The 16,165-nt window shown below is 39.0% G+C and overlaps 1 protein-coding gene across 2 annotated transcripts in view; it reads right to left on the reverse strand.

Moving 5' to 3' along the window:
• Xpr1 (xenotropic and polytropic retrovirus receptor 1) overlaps window positions 1-16,165 on the reverse strand; it is a 144,733-nt gene that overhangs the window by 107,971 nt on the left and 20,597 nt on the right. For both annotated transcript variants that reach the window (XM_039090615.2, NM_001105992.1), the window contains one exon: window positions 6,884-6,935. In XM_039090615.2, coding sequence (XP_038946543.1) covers window positions 6,884-6,935 — 52 coding nt within the window. The remainder of the gene's footprint in view (window positions 1-6,883; window positions 6,936-16,165) is intronic.

Below are 16,165 nucleotides of genomic sequence, written 5' to 3' on the forward strand. Positions count from 1 at the left end.
ATAGACGCTGCCACTCTCTAAAGCCAGGGCTTCCTATCTAGTTCACCAAGCTCTAGCTAAAGACCTTTACACTACGGCTTCTACCCAGTAGACTGCTGCAAAGCCCACTCCAGAAACAACTGATTACAAGAGCTGCTGCTAGAAAGACTGGTCCCTCTAGTGGAGGAGTGGTGGAGTAGGCTTGCTACTGTGGCTCTCCCCAAAATTCACAATGGTATATTCCAGCCTTGGGTGTGAACAACTGCTCAAGGCTTCAAAACAGAGCAGCCAACTGGTGCTTTGCAAAAGGCAAGTGGCTTTTTTGAAGGTACCAACCTGTGTGCTACCCATGTCAAAATACAATAATTATGCCAAGAGACACCCACCTAGCCCAGCCATCTCCATAGAGAACATGCTTAAGAATACACTGAGGAAAACAACTGAATCTAAACAAGTTTTTCCTAGTCTTCCTATTACTGATAGTTCTAAATATTAGATCTCTCCATCCCATGGGGTCAAAAAGTACCTAAGTCTATCAAAATAGAGGACAAAAAATAATCAGCTATTGTCTGTGGTTTCATTTGTGTGTCGATTTTTAATATAAATATGTGATGTAAAGCATTAATACAAGTCAGAATGTTTTAGTACATTTCAAACATCATAACAATTATAAATAAACCTGCTGTCTTAGTTTCTTTTTCCATCACTGTGATAAAATACTCTGACTTAAACATAGCTTAAAGGAGAAAGGGCTTAATTTAGTTTTCATTCTATCTGCTGGTGGTTACAGTCTAGCATAGCCTGGAAGTCACGGCCAAGAGAGCTTGAGGGAGCTGGTCACATGACAAGCACAATCAGGAACAAAGAGTAACTTGTGACATGCAAGTAATCTAGGGCTCAGTTCCCTTTCTTCACTTGTACTGATCAGGTTGTGTCCATAGTTGAGTCTTCTCTGTCAGCTGTGGTGGTGCTTGCCTTTCATTATAGCACTCAGGAGGCAGAGACAGATCTCTGCGAGTTCAAGGCCAACCTGATCTATATAGTGAGGACAGCCAGGGCTACACAGTGAGGCCTTGTTTCAGTAACAAAACAAACAAAAGATGGGGCTTCTTATACCTGTTAATGTAATTAAAGCAGCCCCCACAGACATGTCCAGATACCCATCTCCCAGGTGATTCTAAAGTCTGCCAAATAGAGAACTGATACCAACCATGATAACTGCTACAGTTTTCAGGATAATGCCAGCATTTGGATTTTTAAAAGATTTAATTTTTTTTAATTTTTTGGTGTATGTTTGTGTATGTATACATGTGCATATGCACATATCATGCATATATGATGCGGAGGTTAGAGGACAACTCTTAGTAGTAAGTTGTATGGATCATGAAGACCTAACAGCTCATGAGTGCTGTGCACCACCTGCTGACCATCTTGCCAGCTCTGGATTGTTTTTTAACATAAATTTTGTATTGATGGCCAACAAACAGTGCTTGTAATATTTTTATCATACAGTAAATTCCATCCACTCACTCTATTTTTCTAAGTGTCCTACATGCAAGTACATGTCTTTCGCATTGTCTGTTCTGTTCCTGTAAGTGAGAAAACAGCACTGCGTGATTAACAGTGACTCTGCATGTTATCCTCAAAGTCTTCCCTCTGCAGGATCACCAAGATTAAAAACCTGCATTGGAAACATTTCATTTCCTCCTGCATCCCATCTATAGTCTACTTAGTTGCATTTATTTTTATAATAGAATTCTGTTACCTATTTATATGATTAGCTAATGTTTAAGAATGTGCATTAAATTATCTCTAATTCACTTTCTGCAAAACAGTAGATATTTCTTCTGCTGGAACACTATAATGTTATTTGTTCTTTGGAAGCACTTTATTATTGAAACACACTGAAGTTGATGGCATCTTCAAAGAACATACAAGCCCAGTTTTCTAGGGAATAATCATTTTCATCTACAAGCTGTCGCTTCACAATGAAAATAAAATAAACATGTAATCCTTTTCCAAAATGAACAGGAAATAAGGATAAATAAGACATACCCTAAATTCTACTTCATGACTCAGAGTATCAATCAGGATGTTATATCCTTTCTAACAGAAGTTAGTGAAAGATTTTTTTTTTAATCCTTAAAGAAATAGTAATAGATGGCTTGACTCTTCCTATCTCAATTTCCAACTCTTAGTCATTTATTTCTTCATAGTTCTCAAAGTTGCTAGAAATAACCTGGGCATTCCATTACCACTGCATGGTTTAGTCTTCTCCTACAACAAACTCATCCCAAGCACAGGGACGGAGAAAACATAATGACAACATAGCACCAGGGAACAGCTACCCTTTGCAGCTGCCAGCTTAAAAGACAGCGGATTAACACAGCATTCTTTTATAAATGTCAAAAATTTTATTTTGGGTCATAAAATTATAAAAAAATAATTTTCAGAGATAATAAGACAACCTAAGAATAAAAGGAAATAGAGACTAAGAGACTAGATTGTAAACATCATGAAAAGCAATATATCATAAATGCAGGCTTGATAGTAATCCTACACATGCTGAAGCTACTTCATGAATTTGGAAATGCACTCCAATCTGTAGAGGAAAAAAGGGCTTACATCTGTTAAAACAACAAAGATCTAGAGACAGAAGTAAGACACAAGAAAATGCCCAAAGTGGACTCTGATCAATCAAGCAGATAATCAGAATGAATTATTTACAAGCATACTTTTATCTTCAATACCAGTAAGAGCTCAATCCTAAGGAGCTTAGGGAAACTGAAACACATCTACTAATCGAAAATAAACAAATCAAGAGTGAAATGTTCCAAAAAAAAAAAAAACCCCATGAATAAGACTGGAGGGAAAGTGGTGAGATAAAAGTAAAAATGGTAGAAAAACAGAATAGTTAATTTAGTAAACAGTGCCTTACATCAAGTCGTATAGTTATAAATGAACTAGCTGTATATACCTAAGGTTAATCTAGTAAACAGTGCCTTACATCAAGTTGTATAGTTATAAATGAACTAGCTGTATGTACCTAAGGTTAATCTAGTAAACAGTGCCTTACATCAAGTTGTATAGTTATAAATGAACTAGCTGTATGTACCTAAGGTTGGCTAAGTATGTTTCCCACCAAGACGAATGCATTGCAAAACAATGTGAAGAAATGCCACCATTCTATCTTAATTCAATGTCATTTAAATTTTTAACTAGACTGAGTAAACAATGCAAAAAAAAACAAAACAAAACAAAAAACCAACCAACAATTCACGTGTGACATTTCAAACCCTTACCTACATTTCACATATCTCTGAAAGGAGACATACCAAACATATATAAACCCAAAAGAAACTTAGTGTCCTGCAAAGAAAATATAGTCTCAATAATCTGTCATGCCTTGGGCATCAATGCAATGCAATGTCACAAAAACATAAGAACTTTAAAATTAGGATCTTGTTTTATGTGTTTTACTAATGTTAAAGAAAGCTAGTTGTCACATCAGACAATATTTTCTGATATTACAGTGTCAACATTATAAAACACTAACAAACAAAATGTCTGATCATCTGACCAGCCAGCAGGTGAGATGGTATATTCTAAAGGAGAACAAAGCCACAAACAATTACTACATAAAGAAGCAAACTAGGTTTGTGTGCCCTTTTCCCCCAATAACAATAGTTTGGCTTCATATAAATTGAAGGTAAAGTATTCCTACTCATCCGTGATTCAAGGAAATGTATAAAGGTCATGTGTATTTTGAATACTAAATATAAAACAGTTTAAAAAAATCTTGATCTCAAAAGACTTTTATTCTTTTTGAATATAGGCATGTGGCCCATACTTGTAATCTCAGCTAAGATGGGAGGGTTCTGAGTTCAAAGGCAGCCTGAACAGCATATTGAGACCTTGTTTCCACGAAATAAAATATCTACAAGATATTAGATAGTGACAAGTGTTATGGAAAGCAATAAACCAGATGGTGTAAGATAACAGAACTGAATGGTTATTTTAGGTTGGATAATCAAAGGGTCACTAGGAGGACACAACTGTGGTTCAAGAAAGGTAGAGAACAAAGCTCTAACACTAATACAAGCTTTGCCAGGTTTAGATACAGAAACGCAGGCAACATAACTGGAACCAGCAAGCAAGTGGAGAATATGTGAAGTGAAGTCAACATATAACTAGGCAGGGGACTTGTAGGTCATAGTAATAAATTTTTATATTGCATTCTTGGATCAAAGGAAGCAACCTTGTTAAACTCAGTGTCTCGAGCTTTCTGTGAAACTGCTGGAAGAGATCCTACCCACCACACAATCCAAGCATTCTTCATAGAGGCAAAAGGAAACTTCTTTCATTTTTTGCTCAAAGTTGACCTTTCCTGAGGAACAAATATGTATCTACCTCATGCACATTTAAGATTTAAAAAATGTAATATTGTATGTTTGCATGACATGTGTGTAGAAGCACATGCTACAGCACATGTGTGAAGAGCAGAGAACAACTCTTGTTTTGTTCTCTCCATTCACCTTAATGGGTTCAAGAAACCAGACTCAGGTCGTCTGGCTTGCCTGGTGAGCACCTTTACTCCTTAGCTCTCTCATGTGCACTTGGAAATTATGTTCTCTTCTGCCCTATCCTTGGGAGTCTAGAAAACCTTAGAGTTGAATCTACATTTAGTTTCTAGCAACTGTATAGAACCTTATGGTATTTATTGTCTTTTAAAATAACATTTTCATTTTAGGGTAGTTTTGAATTTACCAAAAAGTGACAAAGAGTGTACAGAGTGCCCCTACATACCTCCACTCATTCCCTGACACGGACGCCTTATTTAACAACACTCCATCACAATCAGTAATAACGGCACATCATTATCAGCCAAAGACCATAATTTACTCAGATTTCCCAAGCTTTTACTGTTTTCAATATCTGTTGTAGTTGCTGTTATATAATTCCTTATAATATTTATTAAAAGTCTGCTCTAGATTGCAGACTTCAAAGATTGCATTTGGAAAACAGACAAACAGAAATTTTATAAATGTTCTTTAATCTTAACAATAAGCTACAAACATATAACATATCTAAATAACACAGCTCAGCCATTACTTATATCCATAATGAGCATTGTAATTATTTATTTCAATAATTATTTAAGTATTTTTAATTGTCCATTAGATACTATTAAAAAAACATTCTTTATATGACCAGACATTGTGACACATACTTATAATCCAAGTGTTCAGGAAGCACAGGTAGAAGGGTCCAATTTACGGTAGTTTTGGCTATCTGGTGACTTTGAAGCCAGTAGGTGCTATATGAGACTCAGTCTCAATCAATCAACCAATAATAAATACATTGGTCCTTATATGAATAAATTAACAAATTATCAATGAACTTAAGAAACCTACTAACCTTTTAGCTAATTAATGTCTAAAGGAGGGTTAGCATTAACCTTACTGACCTAAAAGTATTTAACATTTATGGCAGAAGTTCTCAAGGGTCGTTACACACACACACACACACACACACACACACACACACACACACGAGAACCACCGGGAGATGGCTTACAATCTATACCACCCCAAGCACTGCAATACCTGTGTCCCACCCCCAAGATCCTATCTCAACTGGTGTGAGGTATGGACAAAGGACTATCTTTTTTTTTATTGTTTTAAGACCCGACCCTCCCTTCCCCATTTGCTGAATGTGAGGCATAAATGGTAATCACCAGTTTTAAGATAAAAATATTCCTCTCTGGCACCAAAGCTTTTAACTCTACTAAAACTTAAGGCCCATGTGTCACAGAAAGAGAATGAAGACAGAAATACTTTTTAGATGTCATCTATTTCACCAAATATTTTCTCAAAGCTTAGGGGCTGGTGAAATGGCTCAGCAGGTGAAGATACTTGCTGCCAAGTCCGACAACCATAGTTCAATCCCTGGAACCCACACAGGGATCTCTGTTTAAGCATACAATGGTATGCCCCACCACTGTGATATATAAATTTAAAAAAATGTTGAAGCTAAAACCCTGTCTTAAACTTTGTTATTAAACTTCATGTACTGTATGAACAGAAAAGTTGTATTGCCTAACTAATTGTAAACTAAGACTGGATGGAGGGATATAAACACTGAGGGAAGAAGGCTTCAGAGAAAACATTGGACTAAACAGTATGATTTACGGTGCCAAGATGACGTGTTTATTGGGTTTTTGGTTTGTTTGGTTAATGTGCCAATTTAAAAGGAAGAACGATTTCCTTTGGCTCAGTCTCTGAGGCTTCAGTCCATGGCTCTGTTGTTTCTGGGCCGTGGATCGTGGCAGGTAGCATGTGAGCAGCGGCTCAGCTCTCGGCAGAACACTGACAGACTATACAAGGCCTGTCATCCTAGGGCGCATTCCCAGTGATTTGCTTGCTCCAAATAGATCCCAGTCTATCTCTATAAGTTGTCAGAACTTTTTATTTCTACACTAGTGTCACCAGCTAGGATCAAGCCTTTATATAGGAACCTATGGAAGGCACTTCATATCCAAACAATAGCACATGATTCAAGAATATAATCCAAGATCCATCACAAGGTTGGGTGTGAAGCAGACAAACAAAAACTAAAATACTAAACTACTTAAATAAATAAATCCAAAACCAAAAGGAATATATATATATATATATATATATATATATATTAGAGCAAATTACAGTATTTATTTCATAGCCTGGTACTTAAAATATTTTTCCTTAAAAAAAATAAACCAGGGGTTGGGGATTTAGCTCAGTGGTAGAGCGCTTGCCTAGCAAGCACAAGGTCCCAGGTTCGGTCCCCAGCTCCAAAAAAAAAAAAAAAAAAGAAAAGAAAAGAAAAAATAAACCTAATCTGTGACTAAGATAATTCAACTTACCTTCCACAGAAGGTGCCTGGTCCTGAGCTGAATACAGCATATCCTTGAATGCCTGTCAGAAAGAAAGAAAAACAACACATGAAATCACGAGTTAAAGTTATGCTGAAAGCATTGGCTGAACAATTCTTTCTCATTATTCAGTAACTATATTTAGTTTTCTAAATAAGGAATTTAGTCAGTATTTCAAGTAACTTTGATAATCCATCAGTGTTGTGTAATCTATAGGGTGATTGCTCATTTATACACTTTAAAATGAAAGGACATGGGAAAATAAAGACCTCTGGACTAAGACAAATGCCCTGGTGTGAGACTGGATCTGCGGACAGAAATATGTTCCCAAGCCCAGTGAATGACCTGGGTTTGGGAGAGAACCAACTCCCAAAAGTTATTCTCTGAGCTCCACATGCCTGCATATGCACACTAAATAAATACAGTGTAATAATAAAAACATCCTAAATTTAAACACTGGACCTATATAGTAAAACGTGAAACACTAGAAAACCTCTGTAGGCTGAGCTGGCCTAGAAGTCACAGCAACTCTGGCTTGGTCTCCTGAGTGCAAGGACACGAGGCTTGAGCCGCCATACCTATGCCCAGAAATCCTTCTATTTTAGATATAAATCTTAATCAATGAAACTCTGAAAAGCTTAGGACTATTAAAAAACAAAAACAAAAACAAAGATGTTATTAGATTTTTATAGATTAGCTAACTACACATTTAGGTAATTTGAATAGTTAAAGTGTACTTTCTCAGCATGTAGGTGGGAAACAGGAATAAGAAGCATTTCTCAGGTCAGAGAGATGGCTCAGCAGGTAAAAATGCTGCTACTGTCAAACCAGATGACCTGAGTTCAAACTCCAAGACCCACATGGTGGTAGAAGAGAATCAACTCCCTGACTGTCCCCTGACTTCAGTAAGTGAACTGTGGCACATGCTTCTCTTCCCCTCAAATGAATGAATGAATGAATGAATGAATGAATGAATGAATGAATGAAATGTCTTAGAAAGCAAAAGACCACAGGGCTAGAGAGACGGCTCAGCAGTTAAGAGTACTAGCTGCTCTTCCAGAGCCCCTGAGTTCAATTCCCAGCAACTACATGGTGGCTCACAGCCATCTCTCATGAGATCTGGTGCCCTCTTCTGGTGTGTCTGAAGACAGAGTACTCCCATACATAAAATAAATTTTAATTTTTTTTTAAGCACAACAATTTAAAGAGAAGAGAGTCTCTTTTCTTTATATAAATCAAAACATTTAACCCACCAAGTGGATAAGATTCCAGGGCTGAAGAACTAGTCATAATCTTAGCGACTTTAACTAAACCAGCTAACTACTGCCAATTCCCAAAGTGGTATATGACAGAGTTCTTCAAGCTTAATATAATTGACATTTGGGACTAAACAATTTAAGAGGAGGAGTTCTCAGCATCCCTAGTGGCATCTAGAGACACCAGCATCAATCCTCACCTCCCAGCAGTGATACTGCTAAATGTCTCCTGGCAAGCAAAATCACGCTTCCCCAGAACCACCTGCCCACACTTTTCAAGCATACGAATACTGAAAGGAAGAAATAAGCCTTCATGGTCGCCTGCTCTCTTTAAAGAGTATTCACATCTAGCACATTATAAGTATAATTATATACTTGCTTTTCTCTAATAATCAGTCTGTTATTCCACATCTATCTGAGCCAAACTATATATAGAAAAAGAAATCTCTGACAAAACAAAAACATTTTAAATTCTTAGATTAATTCATCTTTATTTACTTTAATGTTTTAAAGTTTAAAAAAAAACTTACCTATTCAAAAACCTTAATGTCACATTTAAGTGCAGAAATATCCAGTAAGATTCACTGTACGGAATGAGTCCCTTCTGAGGTATAATAAAAACGTGTATCTGGTCTTTATGTGTGTAGTACTGAGTCAGCATTCCTGAACCCTTTGCCATGTGTTGTCCTTTACATACTGAGATCTCTCAAGGTGGAGGACTTAGAGGAAAATCTCACCAGCTTCAGGAGGAACATTAGTCAATGGAAATAATGAATGACTGGTATTTTAAACTTTCAGTCCTAGTTCCAAACCTCTGGGGAGGGCAAGTGTTGGAAATAAGTTCTACCGCCGAAATATACATAGTCAACTATGCCTGCGCAATGATGCCTCCCAAATGTGTAGAAAAGAGAGGGGCTTGGGAGGAAGGAGAAGAGTTATTTGAGTTTCTTTCCTGGGTCCTTGAAAACTAGAAATTGCTAGCCATATACACCAAAGGATGAGAGGACCAGTTCACTTGCAGACTCTGGTTTATGTTGACTGAGTATCTACTGGACAAGTGCCCAGTGTCCTTCAGAGCTATCTGCACAGCCTCTATTGTCCCTCTTTGAAGTGTCTCAAGGGTCCAATGTAGCGCATGTGTTATTCATGTGGCAAACTCAGACACAACAGATGTTAAAACATGGTACACAAAGTATTTTCTTTAATCATAATGAAAATAGAAATCAAAAAATTAATAAAACTGCAAAATTCATAAAATGTAGAAATTGAACAATGTTCCCTTAAACAACTCATAGATCAAACAAATAATAAAGTAAATTTAAAAAAAAAAAAAAAGGAAAACACTGGGCTGAGGAGATGGCTCAGCAGTTAAGGGCACTGACTGCTCTTCCAGAGGTCCTGAGTTCAATTCCGAGCAACCACATGGTGGCTCACAACCATCTGTAATGGGGTATTAGGATATGATGCCCTTTTCTGGTGTGTTGAAGACAGCTACGGTGTATTCACATATATAACAAATAAATCTTTAAAAAAACAAAGGAAAGACAAATTTATGAGTCACAGTGAGAGTAGTTGCAAAGAGGGAAATTTATGCCTATAATAGCTAAGAAAGCTCAAGCCAGGAACTTGACTTTGTAATCTGAGGAACTATAAAGAAAAGAACAAACCTGGGCCAGCGGAAGGGGAAGACCTTGGTCCTGCCAAGGTTGGACCCCCAGTGCAGAGAAATGTCAGGGGGGTGTTAAGGGGAGGTGGATGGAGGGGGGAACACTCTCACGGGGGAGGGGGAAGGGATAGGGGGTTTATGGACTGGAAACTGGGAAAGGGAATAACATTTGAAATGTAAATAAAGAAATATATCCAATAAAAAAAAAAGGAACAAACTAAATCCAAGGCTCCCAGAAAGAAATGCAATTATTAGAGTAAACCAATGACACAGAACAGAAAAACAAGAGAAAACCCAAGGAAAACAAAGACACTTCTTTGACAATATCAACAAAACTAGCAAATCTTTAGCTACCTGGACAAGAAAACTGAAGTTAATAAAACCATAAATGGAAGGGAGGGCACTGCCACAGGTTCTATAGCAATAAAGGGGCTACAGGGGTGGAGACACTGCAAACAATCGTACTGACCGGGGGAGTAAACCAGATAAATTCCAGGAAATGTATAACACCTACCAATATTAAATCATGAAGAAACAGAAAATTGGAATAGATATATAATGAGTAAGAAAGTTAAATCAATATTAAACCTCCTCAAATATTTACAAAACTAAAGGGAGAAAAATAACAAGAACATTTCCCAGCCAGTATTACTATGTCAAAGCTGAAAACATTACAAGAGACTGAAGAGATGACTCAGCAGTAAACAACACTGGCTGCTTACCAGAACAGTTTCCAGCTCCTCACAGAAGTCTACAACAGTCTGTAATTGGGTCCCCGGGGATCCAATGCCCTCTTCTGGCCTCTGTTGGCACTAGGCATGCATGTGACACATAGAGATAGATGCTGGGGGAAAACCCATACAGAAGGAAGGAAAGAAGAAAAGAAAGATGGAAGGAGGAGGAAGGAGGGAGGGAGAAAGAGAGGGAAAGGAGGAAAGAAGAGAAAGAAGGGAAAGAAAGGAAGGGAAGGAGAGGTGGGGAGGGGAGGAGAGAGGGAAGAACAAAAAGAACAAGCAAAAGAAAACACCCACAGAAACTCACAAATGAGTGTCTCTTATGAAAGCTAATGCAAGCATTTTCAAGAATGTACTGGATGTATAACTTCCGTGCAGAGCATTTGCCTAGCATGAATAAGACAGGGTTTGATTCCTACTATGACCAGACACCACTTCGCACCACCACCACCACCATCACCACCACCACCACCTCCCACCCCCCCAAAAAAAGCCATGCTGATTCAAAGGACTTGAAGATAGATGTATATCTTCAAATAAGAGATACAAAGAGCTGACAGCCACATAAGCAGACGCTAACAACATTCACTGCAAAAGGGCTACAAAACAAAGCCACAGCAAGACAGTGTTACTATAACAACAGCAACAGCTGTTCTTGGTAAAAATGTAGACAAAGTGTATACTGTTGGTGGCAACTGCTAGCAGGAATGTACAGTGTTGGTGAGAATGAAAAATGGAGAGACTGGGGAGATAGCCCAGTTGGCAAGTACTTGCTCCACAAGTCCTAAAACCTGAGTCCAGTCACCCAGAACTCACATAAAAATGCCCTGCACAGCAATGCACACCTGCAATCCTAGCACCGTGGAGACAGACACCAGGAGGATTCTGGGTATTTGTTGTTCAGCCAATCTTTCAGAATCCATCAGGACCAGATTCAGTGAGACACCTACCTCAAAAAATACAATGAGGAAGAATAGGAAAAGACACCTGACATCAATCTCTGGTCTCTAAACACATGTACACACACAAAAACAAATAAATATAAATGGACAGACAAGATGAAGGAAGGAAGGAAGGAAGGAAGGAAGGAAGGAAGGAAGGAAGGAAGGAAGAGAAAAGAAAAGAAAAAGCTACCAACAGTTTTTAGAAGCCAAAACATCTGAAAATAAGTATGTCTGAGAATCATTGATTTAGGAGATAGTTTTACATATGTGTTAGAGCTAAAGATATGATAGACACAAATACCAGTCAATAACTGTAAGTCATTTTTTCTCATTTCTGTGATATAACACTACAACTTACATTTCACCTTTACAATTTTATAAGATGACCTCTCACAGCACCCTGCCACAGGAGGCCCAGCTCCTATGGCTGTCTGGAATCTTGGTAGAAGCCTCTCTAAGCCCCTATGTCTAACATTCTGCGTGCATGCAAACCAGCACTCCATGCGCAGCGCTGCCAAGTTCTGCTGTCAGCTCCAGTTGTAATCTGGCCGGCCCCCTTTCTACCACAGCTATGGTACCTTCCGTAGACCTGGGAAAATACTTCCCTTGGCAATTGAGAAGGGCATAGAGGAGTCACAGGCCCTCTTCTGCTAACTGGACACAGGATACAGCTGACTCCTGGTGACTTACCATTATACCCATGGATAAATGCATCTCTCAAGTCTTATCAGAACAGCTTTTATGTTCAGTACATGGTGATCACCGTGGAGGCTCACAACTGGCCTCGTACACAGGGTCTCCTCAATGGCATTCTCAATTTAGTCTCTCCTTTTAAATGAATTTGTATTTTGGGTTATTGTTTTCTTTTGTTTTTGGAGAACTTTGTACAATGTATTTTAATAATATTTACCCTCCCTTCCCCAAGTTCCTCCCAGATTGACATCCTCTTCCCTACAGACCCACTTTTTTGATGTTGTAATTTTTTTTTTTTTTTTGGTCTTTTTTTCGGAGCTGGGGACCGAACCCAGGGCCTTGTGCTTCCTAGGCAAGCGCTCTACCACTGAGCTAAATCCCCAGCCCCGATGTTGTAATTTTTACTCAACAAGTTCAATGTGTGCTGCCCATACAGTCCTGGATACATGGTGTTCCACTGGAGTGCGGTCAATTTATCAGTGGCTCCACTATTAAAACAAAAGTGTCTTTCCTTCCCCCAGAAGCTAACAATTGTTCCACACCTAGGAGTAGGATTATGTGCCAGACTCCCCTCCCCATGCTGGGAGTTGGTGTGGTTTAAGCTTGCACAGATTTTGTGCATGTTGCCACAACCACTGTGAGTTCATACATACAGCTACGTCACTATGTCTGGAGACACTGTTTCTTTGTAGTTATCCACTACCTCTGGCTCCCACACTCTTTCCATCTATTCTTCCACAGTCATCCATGAGCCTTGGGAGAAGATATCACAAAGACATCCCACATAGGGCTGAGCATTCCCTGGCCTCCTAGTCTATATATACGAGGCCAGTTGTGAGCCTCTCTGTTAATCACCATGTACTGAACATAAAAGCTGTTCTGATAAGACTTGAGAGATGCACTTATCCATGGGTATAACGGTAAGTCACCAGGAGTCAGCTGTATCCTGTGTCCAGTTAGCAGCATAGTAGAAGGCTCTCCTCTAGAGCCTATAGCTTTTCTAGCCATAGGTTCTTGGCCCAATAATGGTGCCAAGTATGAGTTTTATCTTGTGGAGTAGAATTTAGATTCAATCAGACAGCAGATGGTTACTTCTATGATGTTCATACCTCTACTGCCTCAGTAGGCATGGCTTGCCAGGCCAGTTGTTATTGGACAGGCTTCACAGCTATGTGAGATTGATGGCTACTTTTCTCCTACAGTAGAATACACAGTACCTTCCATCATTAGCTTGATTTTCTGCATGTTCTTGACTTAAGAATGTAGTATCACTGAGCAGTGGTGGCACAGCCTTTAATCCCAGCACTGAGGAGGCAGAAGTAGGCAAATCTCAGAGTTCAAGACCAGCATAGTCTACAGAGTAAGTTCTAGGACACCCGGGGCTACAGAGGGAAATTCTCTCTCAAAAAATGAGGGGGGGGGGGAGGCAGGCAGACAAAGGCAGACAGAGAGACAGAGACAGAAAATATGTCTTCAGCAATAGTTTGCAATGTCTAGGGGTCCATGGGACCTCACCTGCCAACAATGACAAAAGACACTGGATTTTTATTTGTTAGCCTGTGGCACCTAGTAGGGACACTATTATTCTCTTATAGGATAACTCCATTTTAACTCTTTTTCAATGTGTTTATATGTATGTGTAATATATATGTATATATATATATAATATGGAATATATAATATTATATATGGAAACTTGTATATTAGGTTTCCATATGACTTTTTTGAAGTCTTTATTGTTATCTTATTTTTATTCCCTCCTCTACCCCAATTAACCCTCCTTGTTCCACTACTCCCCTTTAAGCTTTAATATGGCTGCATTCTATCTCCCTCACACAGTAGTTTGAATGAGAAACGTCTCCCAAAAGTTCATACATTTGAATGCTTGATCTCAGCAGAGCGAACTGTTTGGGGAAGGACTCAGTGGTCTTGTTAAAAGCTGATATCAATGGGGGTGGGCCATGCCAGGCCCATAATATTCTATTTCACTCATATTCCCCATCCCTCCGTTTCTCCCTCCCTCCTTCCCTCCCTTCCTCTCCTACCCCCTCCTCTCTGCCTGATGTATGTTAATGAGCTTGTAAGCCCTCAGCTACTGCTCCAGCACCATGCCCAAGTGGGCATGTGCTGCCATGCTCCCCACCATGACGGTCATAGACTCACCCTCTGCAACTATAAGCAAGACCCAGTTAAATGCTATTTCCACAGGCTGCCTTGGTCATGGTGTCTCTTCACAGAAATAGAAAAGAGGCTGAGGCAACTCCCTTGAAAGCCCTCTCCATGGCCCCTTACTAACTTCCTGACATCTGTGGATATTTCAGATTGAAACATATTTATCTGAAGATTTGAATACATACATGTAGGCAAAACACTCATAGAAACAGTATTTGTACTCATAAATTGGAGCCTTTGATGGGTATAGTCTTGCTTTCAAGACACCTTTTCTATTGTCCCAGTGCAAAGCGCAAGGTCTCTCCTTCACTGTGCTGTACACATTTTCTATGCAGTCTCCTTGCTTTCAGCTTGAAGCCCAATCATGCTCCTTTCACCAAATATTCTCAGATCTTTCAGTTCCACTTGCTACTTTCTCTATCAACCAGGTTGAGAGTAGTAAGCAGTGACCGCACCACTGCTCAATGCTAGCCTGTCTTCACACTTCCTCTACCAAACAAATTAGATTATTACTCTGTCTCAAGTCTTGCCTAATTTACCAGAACTCAGGCAGATTGTAAACAGCTCTTTGCCAGCATATAACATGAATGGCCTCTAAACATCTCCCCGACAGAATCTTGTTCCCTTCTGAAACCTGTAAGCCCTCCAACTGTCCTCATTTTTCCTAAGTTTCTGATTTTCTAAACTCCTCCCCAAATGGCCCAGTAAGCTCCCCTTCCAGCATAGAGCTCCACATAGAGGGTTTGTCTCTGGTCCATAGTTCTAAACACTTGCATATTTCTCACACAAATAACTCCTCACCAACAACTCACATAGTCAACCTTAGCGAGGCAATAATTACACTCTGTGTACTAATTTTGTTACTTTTTTGCTTGCTGTGACAAAAGCAATTTAAAGAGGGAACGAGGCTAAGGTGAGAGTTCATCTAGTGGGAAGGCACAGCACCAGGAATAGGAAGTAGGTGGTCTTATGACATTCACAGTCAGAAAGCAGTCAGGGATGGATATATGTTGTTTCTCAGGCAGCTTCCTCTTCTCTCTCCTTTTATTCAGTCCAAAGCCCCAGCCCATATAATGGTGATACCAACTGTCATGATGGGTTTGCCCTGTTTACTTAACCCTTTCTGGAAATACCCTAACCAACACTCCTAGAGGTATGTCTTTTGGATGAAAATAAATTCAGTCAAGCTGTCCATGAAGATTCCAATTAAAAATTATAAAAGTAAAAATACTTATATTTACTGAATGCCTACCATCAGATGAGTATTATAATTTACTATTTTAAGAGAAACTTACAAGTCTCTCTTAAGTATATGACTCCATTTAACCAAATATAGATATGAGACTCAGAAAGGTTATTAAAGTGGTTTGCCCAAGTATAGCTAAGTATCATTCACTTTGCAACCAACATTTCTTTGGGAAAGATAATAAATAGTTCATGACTGGGAGCAGGATTTTATTTCCTAAAACAAACTTATTTTTGACCTTAAATTGTTCTGACTATTCCCATATATTTCTAATTTTTGTCTGTGTCTTTAGTTGATTTTTTTGTTTGTTTTATTTCTTGTAAGAGGTGTGGTATATAGTCTCTGATGATCCTTGCTTCCTGGTAGGAGCGCTTGTGTGTAGGCCTCTCTAGTACTACAGACAGCAGGCTGGTGTAGGCAACTGAATATTGCAAAGACGCCAGGGAACAGCCTGGGAAGACAGATGATAAGATAGGATGTTTTTCTCCTTGTTCTGTCCAGGACCACCCACTCTGGAGACAGCCAGCCAAGAGAACCTCAAGTAGCTCTATCAAAGCCCCGT

Source organism: Rattus norvegicus, chromosome 13 (genome assembly GCF_036323735.1).
Source record: "Rattus norvegicus strain BN/NHsdMcwi chromosome 13, GRCr8, whole genome shotgun sequence".
Taxonomy (NCBI): domain Eukaryota; kingdom Metazoa; phylum Chordata; class Mammalia; order Rodentia; family Muridae; genus Rattus; species Rattus norvegicus.